This window comes from Micropterus salmoides, unplaced genomic scaffold, assembly GCF_014851395.1.
Source record: "Micropterus salmoides isolate LMB-PRFRI ecotype aquatic unplaced genomic scaffold, ASM1485139v1 Ms_hic_scaffold_4327, whole genome shotgun sequence".
Classification (NCBI taxonomy): domain Eukaryota; kingdom Metazoa; phylum Chordata; class Actinopteri; order Centrarchiformes; family Centrarchidae; genus Micropterus; species Micropterus salmoides.
Window position 1 is genome coordinate 861 of NW_024043737.1, and position 12,726 is coordinate 13,586.

Here is a 12,726-nt window from a genome sequence, read left to right on the forward strand (position 1 = left end):
ACAGTTAATACATAATAGCAATATATCCTGTTTGCTACACGTGTTGTGGTGCACAAACACAGCAGTAGGACAACCTTCACTACCCAGACAAAAGCTCCTCTGTACTCCATCAGCTTGAGTCAGCACTGCCTCTGAGTGGTCATGATTTCACATTACAGCTGATTAAAGCATCAAAGGCTCAACCATACATGTGGGTGTAGGGATCACTCCCAGCTGTTACTACATTACAAATAAGTAAAGACGAAAGAGTGTGTGATGCAAAAAAAGTTGGTCTTTTAACTTAATGGATAGGTCTAGGTTTTTTCAAGTCTGTCTGAATGCAATACTCACGTACTTGCAGTCACCCACCTCTCCATACAAGCTGTGAAGAGATCCCATTGGAGGGTAGCTGCACTGTTAGAAATGGGGACAGAATTAAAGTGGGTAACTTCCAAAGTTACAGTCTTTTTAGTATGTCTATGAAGATTCTCAGTCATCCAGGTCATAGTTATCCAACGAAGGTTAAAATCAAGGGCAACTGGACTTGGTTGAAGATACTGGAAGACGTTTCGTCCCTCATCCAAAGGACTTCTTCAGTTCTGACTGACTGGCAGGGAAACTCAGCTATTTAACCTCAGTGGGGTCGTTATCCGGGTCATCGATACCGCTGGTTCGTTAGTGTTCCTTGTTGCTGTGACGACAGTCGTTACAGTCGTTAAGACTACCTGTGGCCAAGACTGAACGACCATCGTTGGTATCTTCACTGAGGCCAATAGGTTACGTTTGTTGAGTTTCCTGGGAAGTGATGAAAGGACAGCATTGTAAGTGGGGGATAAGTGGTGGCGTAGACCCCCTCCCCTGTTCAATGACGGCTTCTCACCCTGGTGCAGATGGCTTCCTTGACACCTCTTTCAAACCATCCATCTTCTCTGTCTAAAATGTGCACCTGGTGGTCCTCAAACGAGTGTCCTCTGTCCTTCAATGTAAGTAGACTGCAGAGTCTTGACCTGAGGAGTTGGCCCTTCTGTGTTGAGCCATGCGTTTGTGTAGTGGTTGTTTAGTCTCCCCAATATACAGGTCTGTGCATTCCTCACTGCATTGGACCAAATACACTAGATTGCTTTCTTGTGTTTGGGTGTGCGGTCTTTGGGGTGTACCAGCATCTGTCTTAGTGTGTTCTTGGGTTTAAAAAACACAGGGATGTTAGTACAGTCTTTTTAGTACAAATTCTTCTGTTTTCTTAGAAAGTTTTTCCTTTCTGAGTTGTAGGGAGAAGTTATCTTAAATCAAAACAATACTTTGTTCCTGCTGCTGTCATGGTGTTTAACATCCAAACTGCTACTGACACTGTAACACTGTTTGTAAATGGTGTCTTGGTGCTGTGCCTATCTTTGTCTATTACTGTTCTTTTTATAAAATGTCTTTACTCTTTTACTGTTCATATTTTTGTTCTGATACTGTTTTGTACTGTCCACCCCTATATGCAACTCTGACCAAATACATTACCTCTTTTGGATCAAAAAATTAAATGTGAATTTGAATCAAAGAGTAACATGGATTCAGAAGGGGTGTGCAGAAGGGGAGAACTCTTTAAAGTGTCGGTCTTGTTTCTTTAAGACATCTTCCTCGTGAACATCTGGGTTTCCTTTCTTTTTTTCTTTTTTTGTTATTAGAAATTGTTAAGGCTAAACTGAAAACCAACCTGTGCAACATGAGAATGATGATCCTTTTAAAATAAAGGCCTTTAACTCCAATAATAATGCTGATATCAGTATATTTTAGTAGCAGTAGTCACAGACATATTTGTCTTGTAATGTTTTTTGTATCACAATATTTCTAAGCTCAATAATAACCATCTGCCATACATCATTAAAAGTCTGTTTATAAATTCAGAACATTTGGGCTTTTAAAGTATATTTGTGTGTGTGCTGTATGTTTATGTGGTTTTAACTCTGTCCGCCTTCATGCGCATGTGCTCTAAGTTGCCAGTGAATAAGGCAGGAGGCTTATACACTTTAACACCAACAACTGATCCTGTCTCAGGGTTCACAACCAGAACCATGGCTGGTACATTTATGGCTAGAGGTGGAGCGCTTACCTTAGACCGGCGATTAGGAGGAGAGGGTAACCGGAGAGCACCTCAGAGTCACAGAGTGAAACTGGGCTGATCAAGTGTCTGAGGAAGAGACCAGAAGGGGAAATAGAACAGAGTCCTGGAGCTGTGTGGATTCAGAGGCAGCATTTAGTTTCTGTATGACTTCGTAGTGAACAGGTTTCAAAAATGAATTTACTAAGTTTGTCTGAGCCAAGAGAAACACATTTTGCAGTCTTGTGTCCTGGTGTTGGCTGATTATGGGACTGCGTGTGACTTTTTGAGCAGTGGTAGAGGTGAAAGGAGAGACTGACAGGTAAAAACAGAGGAAAGGAAAAGAAGGAGGTGAAGACAGAGGGGAAAGGGTAAATAGAAAGGCGAGAAGGGAAAAGAAGGGTCTGAAAAGGAGTATAATGAAGAAAGAGGCCCAAAACTAGTCTGCAGCAAGCTGATTTTCTACTTTGGACTGACCCTGCTCCGGACTCTGAGCCCTTCAGGCTGCCTGGAACTGAATGTAAGCTCCTTACTTCTGTACTTCCTTACATTACAGTTTGACTATTCTGAAACACAGGTGAACTTTGCTACGCAAAGCAGACTTCAATAAACTATAGCTACAGAAATATGTTGCCTGGAGTTGTCTTAGGCTAAACATACAGGTCAAATGCCACTGATTTAGGAAGAAAAAAGGGCAAACAGACAGGAAAACAAAAAGGCATAATCTGCTACTGTAAAGCATTGCTGTGTGTTGGAATAAAGAGTGAAGCAGCAGTAAAGTGGCAGTGTTGCTACGAAGAGTGCAGCTGTGATGCAGTTGCCTCTGTGCCTCAGATTACAGGGCATTGTGTGGCAGGGAGGCAAGCTGTGCATGCAAAGACAGGCCTCATGTTTTAGGGATGTTTGACAGAAATGCACAATATGAGCGTGGTCTGTTAAAAAACATGTGACAAAAGACTTCACTACAATCACTTCTTCATCCCAAGTGCAGTTTTCTACAAAATGCAGCAGTGTAGGTTTAGCAAATATTGTTAATTCATTTAAACTGAAATTCCCCTGATGAAATATCTGCCCTGAGCTGAGCCCCACAGGCAGCACTTACTACTGTGTACAGTCAGTAAGTAGAAGATTTTAACCTCTCTCATATATGTCCATTAAAAAGGGTATTGTAAGATCCTAATTATTTTAACATACTGTCCATTTTACCGTTACTGATGAGAATAATTGTTAAATAATTGTGAATAAAGTTTGCTCTCATAAAGTTAGGTATAACCAGTTGTGGATTTTTTTGCTGTAATATAGTTCAAATATAGTGTGTTAAACTTTAAAGGTCATTCATTGTTGATAAAGTGCACCTCTTACCGTTGTAAAGCAGAAGTCAGATGTAAATCTCATTAGTCAAAGCAAAGTAAGCAAAGTATAAAAACAACAAGTGGTAGTTTTACAGGAGGCTATGTGAGAGACTCCAGGAAGTCATTGCACCATGGATGGAGCCAGGTCTAGTCATTATGCTAAGCTAATTGAACCATCTCCTGGTTGTAACTTCAGGCACAGACATGAGAGTGGTATCAATCTTCTCATCTAACTTGGAAAGAAAGCAAATATTTCTTTAAATTGATAAGGTAAGGTGTTGGGCAATATGTATGGCTTTAAGCCAAGATCAGTCCTCATAAAACAGCAAATTTGTTCACATTAAGAGAAATCTGCCTGGTAGGTTGAACTAGCAGCACCTGCTGCCAAAATGTGGATATGGCAAAGTGTGAATTTGCAATACATATTTAATCACCATTGTAAGGAAGTTTTTCCTTGCCTCTTTCGCCTAGTGCTTGCTCTTGGTGGGAACTGTTGGGCTTCTGTAAATAGCATCATAGAGTACGGTCTAGACCTGCTCTTTTATGAAAAGCGCTGTGAGATAACTGTTGTTGTGATTTGGCGCTATATAAATAAAATTGAATTGAATTGAAATTGAATCTTATGATTAAATTAGTTCCTTGACTTTTATTAACTTCCCTTCCTAACTTTTGTCCCCACAGTGTGCCCTGTGCACCCATTTTAGTGTTTAACTTTATGCCACTGTACAGTACTGTACTGTAGGTAATATGTATGAGTGCAACTCAGTTGCCTTCTATGGACAATAACATGATGACACAGCTGAGGTGTTAAATGTTAACTGTCAGACTACGCCTGTCCCAGGGTCCAGGAAGGCCAAAGGTCCACTCTGTGCCTCTCCTGAGTGACTCCTCCTAGGAGAGATAACCAGCTCTCCAGCCACTCCGGGATCCAACTTCTGCTCTGCCCTGGTTTGAAGCATCACAGAGCTCCGGAAGACTCGACTCCTGTGGCCAGTCCAGAGGGATCTGCACCAAAAGGCTTACTGTGTCACTCAAGACAGGGCTGAAAGAGAACACAGACTCATATGGAGGTACTCGTCTCTGTCATTATTGCATGTTGTCTTTTCTTTGTTGTCTCCTCAAGCAAAGAACCAAAGGGATACTTTACTGTAAAATGCTTCAGACCTTCAGGGTTTTATGAGGAACCTGAGGTGTGTAAGTAATGACAGTGCTTATCTGACAGTGACAAGTCATAAGGCTACACTGGACCAGTATATAGAGCCACGCTTCCAGCACAGGACTTTACTCAGGAACTGGGAACCTTTTGAGGAACTCGCTGCACATCCACCTCAGGGAGCAAGTTGTAATTAAGTAACCTGACACTTTAATTGTTCTTCTGCTTTTATCCCATCAGTCTCGTCAGACTCAGTTAGCTATGTTTCTGAGGTTGAACAACTTTAAGTCTCTGCAGTAAATGGATGTGTTCACCCACTCCCTTGCAGTGGTGGTAAAAGTACTGCATTCAAAATCCTAGTTATAATAATAAAAGTACAGAAGTTATAGCTGTAACATGTGCTTAGTATCCAGTTGTCATCAATGCAGTAACATCTCCCCTGTATTTTTATCATATATTAGATATAACATCATTAGATTGATAAGACTGAACCATCAATGTGTAAGCATCCTTTTTCTGTTGCAGCTGGTGGAGGTGGAGCTAGTTTTAACCATACAGTTAGTTGGGTTAGTCCAGTGGTTCCCAACCTAGGGGTCACCAGATCAATCTGAGCATTGTGAGATGATAAATGGGAGAGGGAGGAAGAAAAAACTGAGTCTTGATAGATAAATCTCTTTTATTTTTTTGTGAAACATTGGAAAATTTTTACCTCTTTGGACTAAAATCAATTAAATGCCTCTTTGGTGTAACTGCTCACAACTACTAGACATCTGAATTATTGCACACAAACTTTTTGTACTTTTAGGTCACAAACCATAAGGGTTGGGATCCACTGTTTTATTCTTTAAGAATGCATTATATTTTACATGTTTATTATATGTTTTTAAATGTGAAATCTAGTAACTACAGCTGTTTGACCATTGAGTGGAGTATAATATCCATATTATTTTCCTCTGGAATGTGGTGGAGAAGTATAAAGTAGCATTATATAAAAATACCCAGAAAGTACAAGCATCTCAAAACTGTACTGTACAGTACACTACTTGAGTTACTTTCCACCACTGCTCCCCTTGTTAATTCAACATATTGCTCAATCATGCAAAATCAGCTTCTATTGTGAGACCAGTATGATTAGAAACTGTGCTTTTCTGTGCGTGTGTGTGTGTGTGTGTGTGTGTGTGTTTCAGGTACACAAAGCTGAAGTTACTATGGAGAACCATGTCACACAGATTTCCAGAGAGGACCTGGAAGAGCTCAGAGAGGCTTTTAATAGAATTGGTCAGTTTTACATGTACACACGCCTAACCTGACCCCACAATTGTATCGAAAGGGAATTCTGACCATAGTAAGAGTTTTACAACCGACCATAAAGTACTCTTGTGCAAGAAATTTTATTGCTTGAGTTGTTAAGTGAATGTGTACTTTGTGTGTGAAGCATTTTGAAATGCAATAATGAGACGTTAATCATACTAAATGTAAATTACAAAAAATTGCTGATAATATAGAGCAATATAAATAAGGCAGTCCTGTTGCGGTATGATATACAAAAACAAAGTACAAACATAAACAGGTTAAGTGAGTGAGACAGAGATTTTGTCCAGTTTAAAACCATGTGTAAAACTTTATATTACTGGTTCAAGTTGGTTGAATGTCCTGTGTTTAATTGGCACAATTAAATTAATTCCAATTAATTGCTAGCATAACCAAGAGTAGTGCTTCCCAACCTGGGTGTCCGAAGCTAAATCTAACAGGTCTGAGGATCAACAAAGTCATTAGAATTCATCCTCTGGGGACCATGAATGTCCATACAAATTTTTATTTATTTTTTGCCTTGTGAAATACTTGAAACCTTGACCTCTTCAGGCTTGTAAATGAAAGCCACTGAAGGCAAAGTCACTCTTTTGTTGATAACTCATGTTCATACTAAGGCAACGACATATGATGAGGGATCACAAGTAGACAATACTTTATTTTTAAGTCACAAGATTGCTGACGTAATTGCTGATGTAATCTGTACTCTGCGCATGCGTTGGCGTCTGTAGCCACCTGTCGGAAGCTCCGTCTTAAACCGGACTCTTATCCAGTTTTAATCCACACTTTTTCGTTACATTTTTTATACACTTTTTATTTAACCTACGTTTTTAACTTAAGTTTTACGTGGGTTAAGGATTTTAGTCGTCCGACATGGATTTTAAGCTAGATGACCGTAAAAAACACCATCAATGCTACTGACCACAATAAAGCTCCGGTGATGCTAGCCGAGACAACTCTGCCCCGTGAAGACTGCACACTCCTTAAGAAAGCGAACAAAAAGATTGCTGACCTTATGGAAGACATCCGACGACTTTCAGAGGAACTCAAAGAGAAAAATTCCCTGCTGACTGGCTTTATGGATGTGGCTTCAGTACAAGCCAAACAGATTGTTTCTCTTAGCACAACCGCTAACATCCAGGACACTGTGCTATGGGACCCCTCTACCCTTCCAAGGCTTTCCTCTTGCTCGACTCCGAAGCATCAGTCAACCTGGGCTGAAGTGGTGGTCCATGGCCGCAAGAGAGGCTCGGACGGGGCTGCCTCTCCTCCGCACATCGGCCTCTCCAACCGCTATGCAGCCCTGTCTGAAGACACTCCGGTCCATCCAGCGGATGCACCTGCGACTTCGAGTCTCCCTGATACGATCTGTTTCGACGGACAGTGCCTGCCAACACTGTTGCATCTCCTCCACCGGCTACATCTCCCGGACTGGCGGCAAACAGTGATCAGCTGGGCTGCCGGTCAGCCGCTGGGCCTGATCGGCGGCCGTCATCCCGGTCAAAAACCTCCACTTCCCGACGTAGGATCCTGAAGGAGGCTGTGCTCAGACGCTCCGGAAGCCGTATCTACCCTGCACCGTCGGGTAGCCCTTCTCTCAGGTCTGTTACTGCTACTCCCAACACAGCACGCGGCAGCTCACACACTCCATCCTCAGTCCGCACGCAGTGTTGAAGCAGATTCTGCTCAGTCCTGCTCTGGAACCCCACAACCGGCATCTCCTCGTCCTCTTTTCTCCCCAACCACACTAATAATTGGTGACTCCATAACCAGAAACATCCGTTTCTTTAACGCTACCACTCACTGCTTCCCCGGTGCCACCACAGCTGACATTTAAAAAAAACTCCAGGACCTAATGCCATCGCTCCCGTCCTCCATCACAAGAGTGATAGTCCATGTGGGAACAAATGACACAGCTCTTCAGCAGTCTGAGCTGACAAAATCAGATTTTAACTTTTTAAAGCAGTGTGGAAAGTGCATTTTTATCTCTGGTCCCATTCCCACTGTTCCAGCAGGGGTTGTAGCCAATTATGTGGTCTGATCGCTGCCACACAGACCACTGGTCACTACCACAAGGGGCGCTAAAGATACTGGTCTCTGCCACACAGACCACTGGTCACTTCCACACAGACCACTGGTCTCTGCCACACAGACCACTGGTCCCTGCCACACAGACCACTGGTTGCTGCCACTAGGGGCGCTAAAGATAGTGGTCGCTGCCACACAGACCACTGGTCTCTGCCACACAGACCACTGGTCTCTGCCACACAGACCACTGGTCCCTACCACTAGGGGCGCTAAAGATAGTGGTCGCTGCCACACAGACCACTGGTTGCTGCCTGGCTGCCAGGCTGCCATACGGACCACTGGTCGCTACCACAGTCTCTAAGGGAAGGCTCCTTTCTGTTCCTTGTCACACAAACTGTGGCTGTATTAAAAGAGGTCAGTTTCAAGTTTTTATACAGTCTATGGTTCCAAAGTATACCTAAAGTGACCTTAGATCATTTAAATTATCTCATCTGGCAGATGATAGTTTTTTTGTCTAATAGAGAGGAATGGATGAAAGCTGAGAAAAGTTGAGAAAGTTGAGAAATTTTCTAATGTATCAGGCTTAAGAATGAACTTGAACAAATCTGTTTATTAGGCTACCACTTAAGGAATGTGATTTCTATCAGAAGTTTATGGTATCCCTGTGAAGAACCCAGTTACATACCTGGGTGTGATAAGAATGAAAAACTCAATACGCAATAACCTAAACTTCAGCCCTATGATTAAACAAATAATGAAAAAGGTTCAACATGTGGTGGATGAGGCATCTTTCACTGAATAGTAGAGTTCTACTATCTAATCACTGACCAAATGCCTACTGAAATATACAAAGAATTAGATAAGATCTTGTTTAATTTCACTTGGAGGAACAAAATTCATTATTTAGGGAAAGATACCCTATGCAACATAAAAAATTGAGGTCTGGAGGTTTTAAGTTTTGAAACCTTAAACAATACTTTCCAAAGTTAAATAGCTAACTAAGTTGATAAAATGGCCTGGAAATGAATAGATAGTATTTTATTCGCATGGTTGCCGTTATTCAATTCAAAAACACCAAAGTATGAAGAAGACATCGCGAACCAGACTTAATCTTTTAATTTGGCGAGAGAGGGCATGAGACGAGGCTCCACAGTCTTGGGTTGCTGCCACACAGACCACTGCTGCCACACTGGTTGTTGTGGTCGCTGCCACTAGGGGCGCTAAAGACGGTGGTCGCTGCCACACTGGTCGGTGTGGTCGCTGCCACTAGGGCGCTAAAGACGGTGGTCGCTGCCACCCTGGTCGGTGTGTTCGCTGCCAATAGTGGCGCTAAAGACGATGGTCGCTGCCACACTGGTCGGTGTGTTCGCTGCCAATAGTGGCGCTAAAGACGGTGGTCGCTGCCACACTGGTCGGTGTGGTCGCTGCCAATAGTGGCGCTAAAGACGGTGGTCGCTGCCACACTGGTCGGTGTGTTCGCTGCCAATAGTGGCGCTAAAGACGGTGGTCGCTGCCACACTGGTCGGTGTGGTCGCTGCCAATAGTGGCGCTAAAGACGGTGGTCGCTGCCACACTGGTCGTGTGGTCGCTGCCAATAGTGGCGCTAAAGACGGTGGTCGCTGCCACACTGGTCGGTGTGGTCGCTGCCAATAGTGGCGCTAAAGACGGTGGTCGCTGCCACACTGGTCGGTGTGGTCGCTGCCAATAGTGGCGCTAAAGACAGTGGTCGCTGCCACACCAGTCGGTGTGGTCGCTGCCACTAGGGGCGCTAAAGACGGTGGTCGCTGCCACACTGGTCGGTGTGGTCGCTGCCAATAGTGGCGCTAAAGACGGTGGTCGCTGCCACACTGGTCGGTGTGGTCGCTGCCAATAGTGGCGCTAAAGACGGTGGTCGCTGCCACACTGGTCGGTGTGGTCGCTGCCAATAGTGGCGCTAAAGACAGTGGTCGCTGCCACACCAGTCGGTGTGGTCGCTGCCACTAGGGGCGCTAAAGACGGTGGTCGCTGCCACACTGGTTGCTGCCACTAGGGGCGCTAAAGACGGCGGTCGCTGCCACACCAGTTGGTGTGGTCGCTGCCACTAGGGGCGCTAAAGATAGTGGTCGCTGCCACTGACCACTGGTTGCAGTTGGTTGTATCTACTATGTAATACATCTTTATCATAATTCTTTGTTAAAATACTATGTTATCGATGCCTACTCTTATTGTAGCACTATATATTGCAGTTTGTGTGGTTATAGCACTATCTTTAGCGCCTCTAGTGGCAGCAACCACATCGGTAACTTTAATATTTTGTGGCAAAGAAAGTCTCTTTTTAAGACAGACGGACTTCACCCAACACAAAGGGCTCAGAAATGTTAGCTGCTCACATACAGCATGTGGTGCGGTCCACACATGACTTACAGGAATGACTAATCATTCATGCAGCACACCTGGACACACCACCGGTCACTGAACATAACTCTGCCTCACTGCCACAAACAAATGTCTCCACCTGCTGGCATGTAAAGCCGTCTGCTCCCGCGCTGTTCCAAAGACTCATATTCCTGTCATCATCACGCATAGACCAGTAAACCAAAATGTGCACATCCCACACAGAAATAATTAATCTCTTAAGGATTAGGACAACTGCACCAACTCCAGCACCCAAAACAAACTCATTTAAAATGGATCTCTTCAATGTGAGATCTCTGTCAAGTAAGACATTTATCTTAAATGATTTTATCTTGTCTGCAAATCTAGATTGCTAGATTGCAAATGAATGACTATAGGCAGCTAGCTGAACTGTGTCCGCCTCAATAAGATTGTTTTAGTCAACCGAGGGTCAGTGGTCGTGGTGGTGGGCTAGTGAGCCTGTATAGGAAAAATTTTAAATGTCATCAAGTATGCTGTGATGAATTTAACTCCTTTGAAGTGAAGTCACTCTTAAACTTGGAGGGTCATATTTGTTATAATTTATCACCCCCAAAACCGTCTGGAGGATTTTTATCAGAACTTCCTGAATTTTTATCTACTCTGGTTTTAAATTATGACAGAATTGTTCTTTGTGGTGATTTTAATATTCATGTTGATGACCCCACCAGTGTTAATGCAACTGACTTTTTAAATATGGCCACTTCTTTTAACTTCAACAACATGTCAAAGGGCAAACACATAACCGTGGTCTACACTGACGGTTAGTGGTTTACCCTGGGTGTCAGCATTTCCTCGGTGATATTAGTGACATGACCATATCTGAACAGATGTATTGTTTTTAGCTGCGATTCGCCTGTTACTCATGCCGCCTCACCAAGCTCCGTGTGTTCTCGCTTCTTTAATGAACAAAGTGTTTCAAAGTTTTGCACATTCTTTCAGAGCCAAAGCCAACACCTGTCTGATTCCAACACCAACAATCTAGTCGATCACTTCAATCATCTCTGCTTGTCGTCACTAAATATTACTGCTCCTCTAAGGTTAGGCCTACGTCTAAAGCTAGTAAGCAACCCTGGATAAATGACAGCATTCGCAGCCTAAAAAGGGAATGCAGGAAAGCAGAGCGCAGATGGAAAAAATCCAGTCTCCAAGTCCATTACCTCAGTCTGAAGGATTTATTAATTAACTACAATAACATGGTTAAGGATGCGAGAACACATTATTTTTCTGAACCTTTGTTAGTGCTGAAAATGCAAAAACTTGTAAAGCAGATGGTTTCAACATATGAGAAGAAGTTTACAAAGTTTACAATTTGGGTTTAAATAAACTCAACTCAACACAATAAAACTAAAATATGATCTTTATTCTCCCTATAATCATTACCAAATTACTTTCCTGAGAAAATATTAGAAAATTATTAGGAAAGATCTGTTTATGAATTAGCCTACCAGACTTGTTTGTCTTTGCTTTGCTTTTCATCTGTGCAATATTTACTTTAAATATTGGGCTCATTCGTTTCAGATTAATATCTGTGAAGCAGATTAATTAATTACATCTGTGTGTGCATTCCTTTGTGTGTCTATTTGTGTTTAGATATTGATAACAGTGGCTATGTGAGCGACTTTGAGCTCCAGGAGCTGTTCAGAGAGGCGAGTTTCTCCCTGCCGGGGTACAAGGTGCGAGAGATCATGGAGGCCTTCATCGCTGGAGACACCAACAAGGACGAGAAGATCAGCTTTGAGGAGTTTGTTTCTGTGAGTTCTGATACAGATTGTGAGCAAATGTGTGAATTTACTCACCCAGCCACACAACAAGTAACACAGTCTGTCCATGTTCAGATCTATCAAGAGCTGAAGAGCAAAGAGTTCAGTGAGACGTTTAGGAAAACCATCACAAGGAGAGATGGGATTCGCTCCTTCGGGGGATTGTCAGGAATCTCCAGCGAGGGAACGCAGCACTCCTACTCTGGTGCGAGAGAGTATGCATTGTTTGTGTGTTTATGTGTGTGTGTGTCAGTTTCATAATTACTGTATCTCTGACTGACACTCATGTGTGCCTCTTTATGAGTAACATTACATTCAAGTAACAGAATTAAGCATCCAGTAATCTTGAAAAACCCAGAAACACTCTTCTTTTCTGTTATGACGGTATTTCCAGAAAGCTTAAAAAGGCTCTATCTAGAGGGAAAAATATTCATCTGTTGCACATTTCCCAGGTTGCACCTCTTTTCTTGATCCAAACAAATACTGTGGCAGATGTTAGATCATGTACTCATAAGACCCATCAGACTATAAGAAATTCACAGCACCTGCAACTTGTGAAACAGGTTTAAAATCTTTTTGTTGTGCAGAGGCAAGGAATCTTTTTCATCCAGATGGGGAAAAACCTTTAGAACAGTGCCATGT

The 12,726-nt window shown here is 42.9% G+C and overlaps 1 protein-coding gene across 1 annotated transcript; it reads left to right on the forward strand.

Annotated features, from left to right (window-relative positions):
• Positions 1-2,315: 2,315 nt before the first annotated feature.
• On the forward strand, positions 2,316-12,299 carry LOC119887812 (plastin-1-like; the record flags this gene model as incomplete). Its single annotated transcript, XM_038698409.1, has 5 exons — positions 2,316-2,585; positions 4,259-4,487; positions 5,758-5,848; positions 11,915-12,075; positions 12,160-12,299. Coding segments are annotated over exons 2-5 (398 nt in total), but the record flags the coding sequence as incomplete, so codon positions are not given.
• Positions 12,300-12,726: the final 427 nt, after the last annotated feature.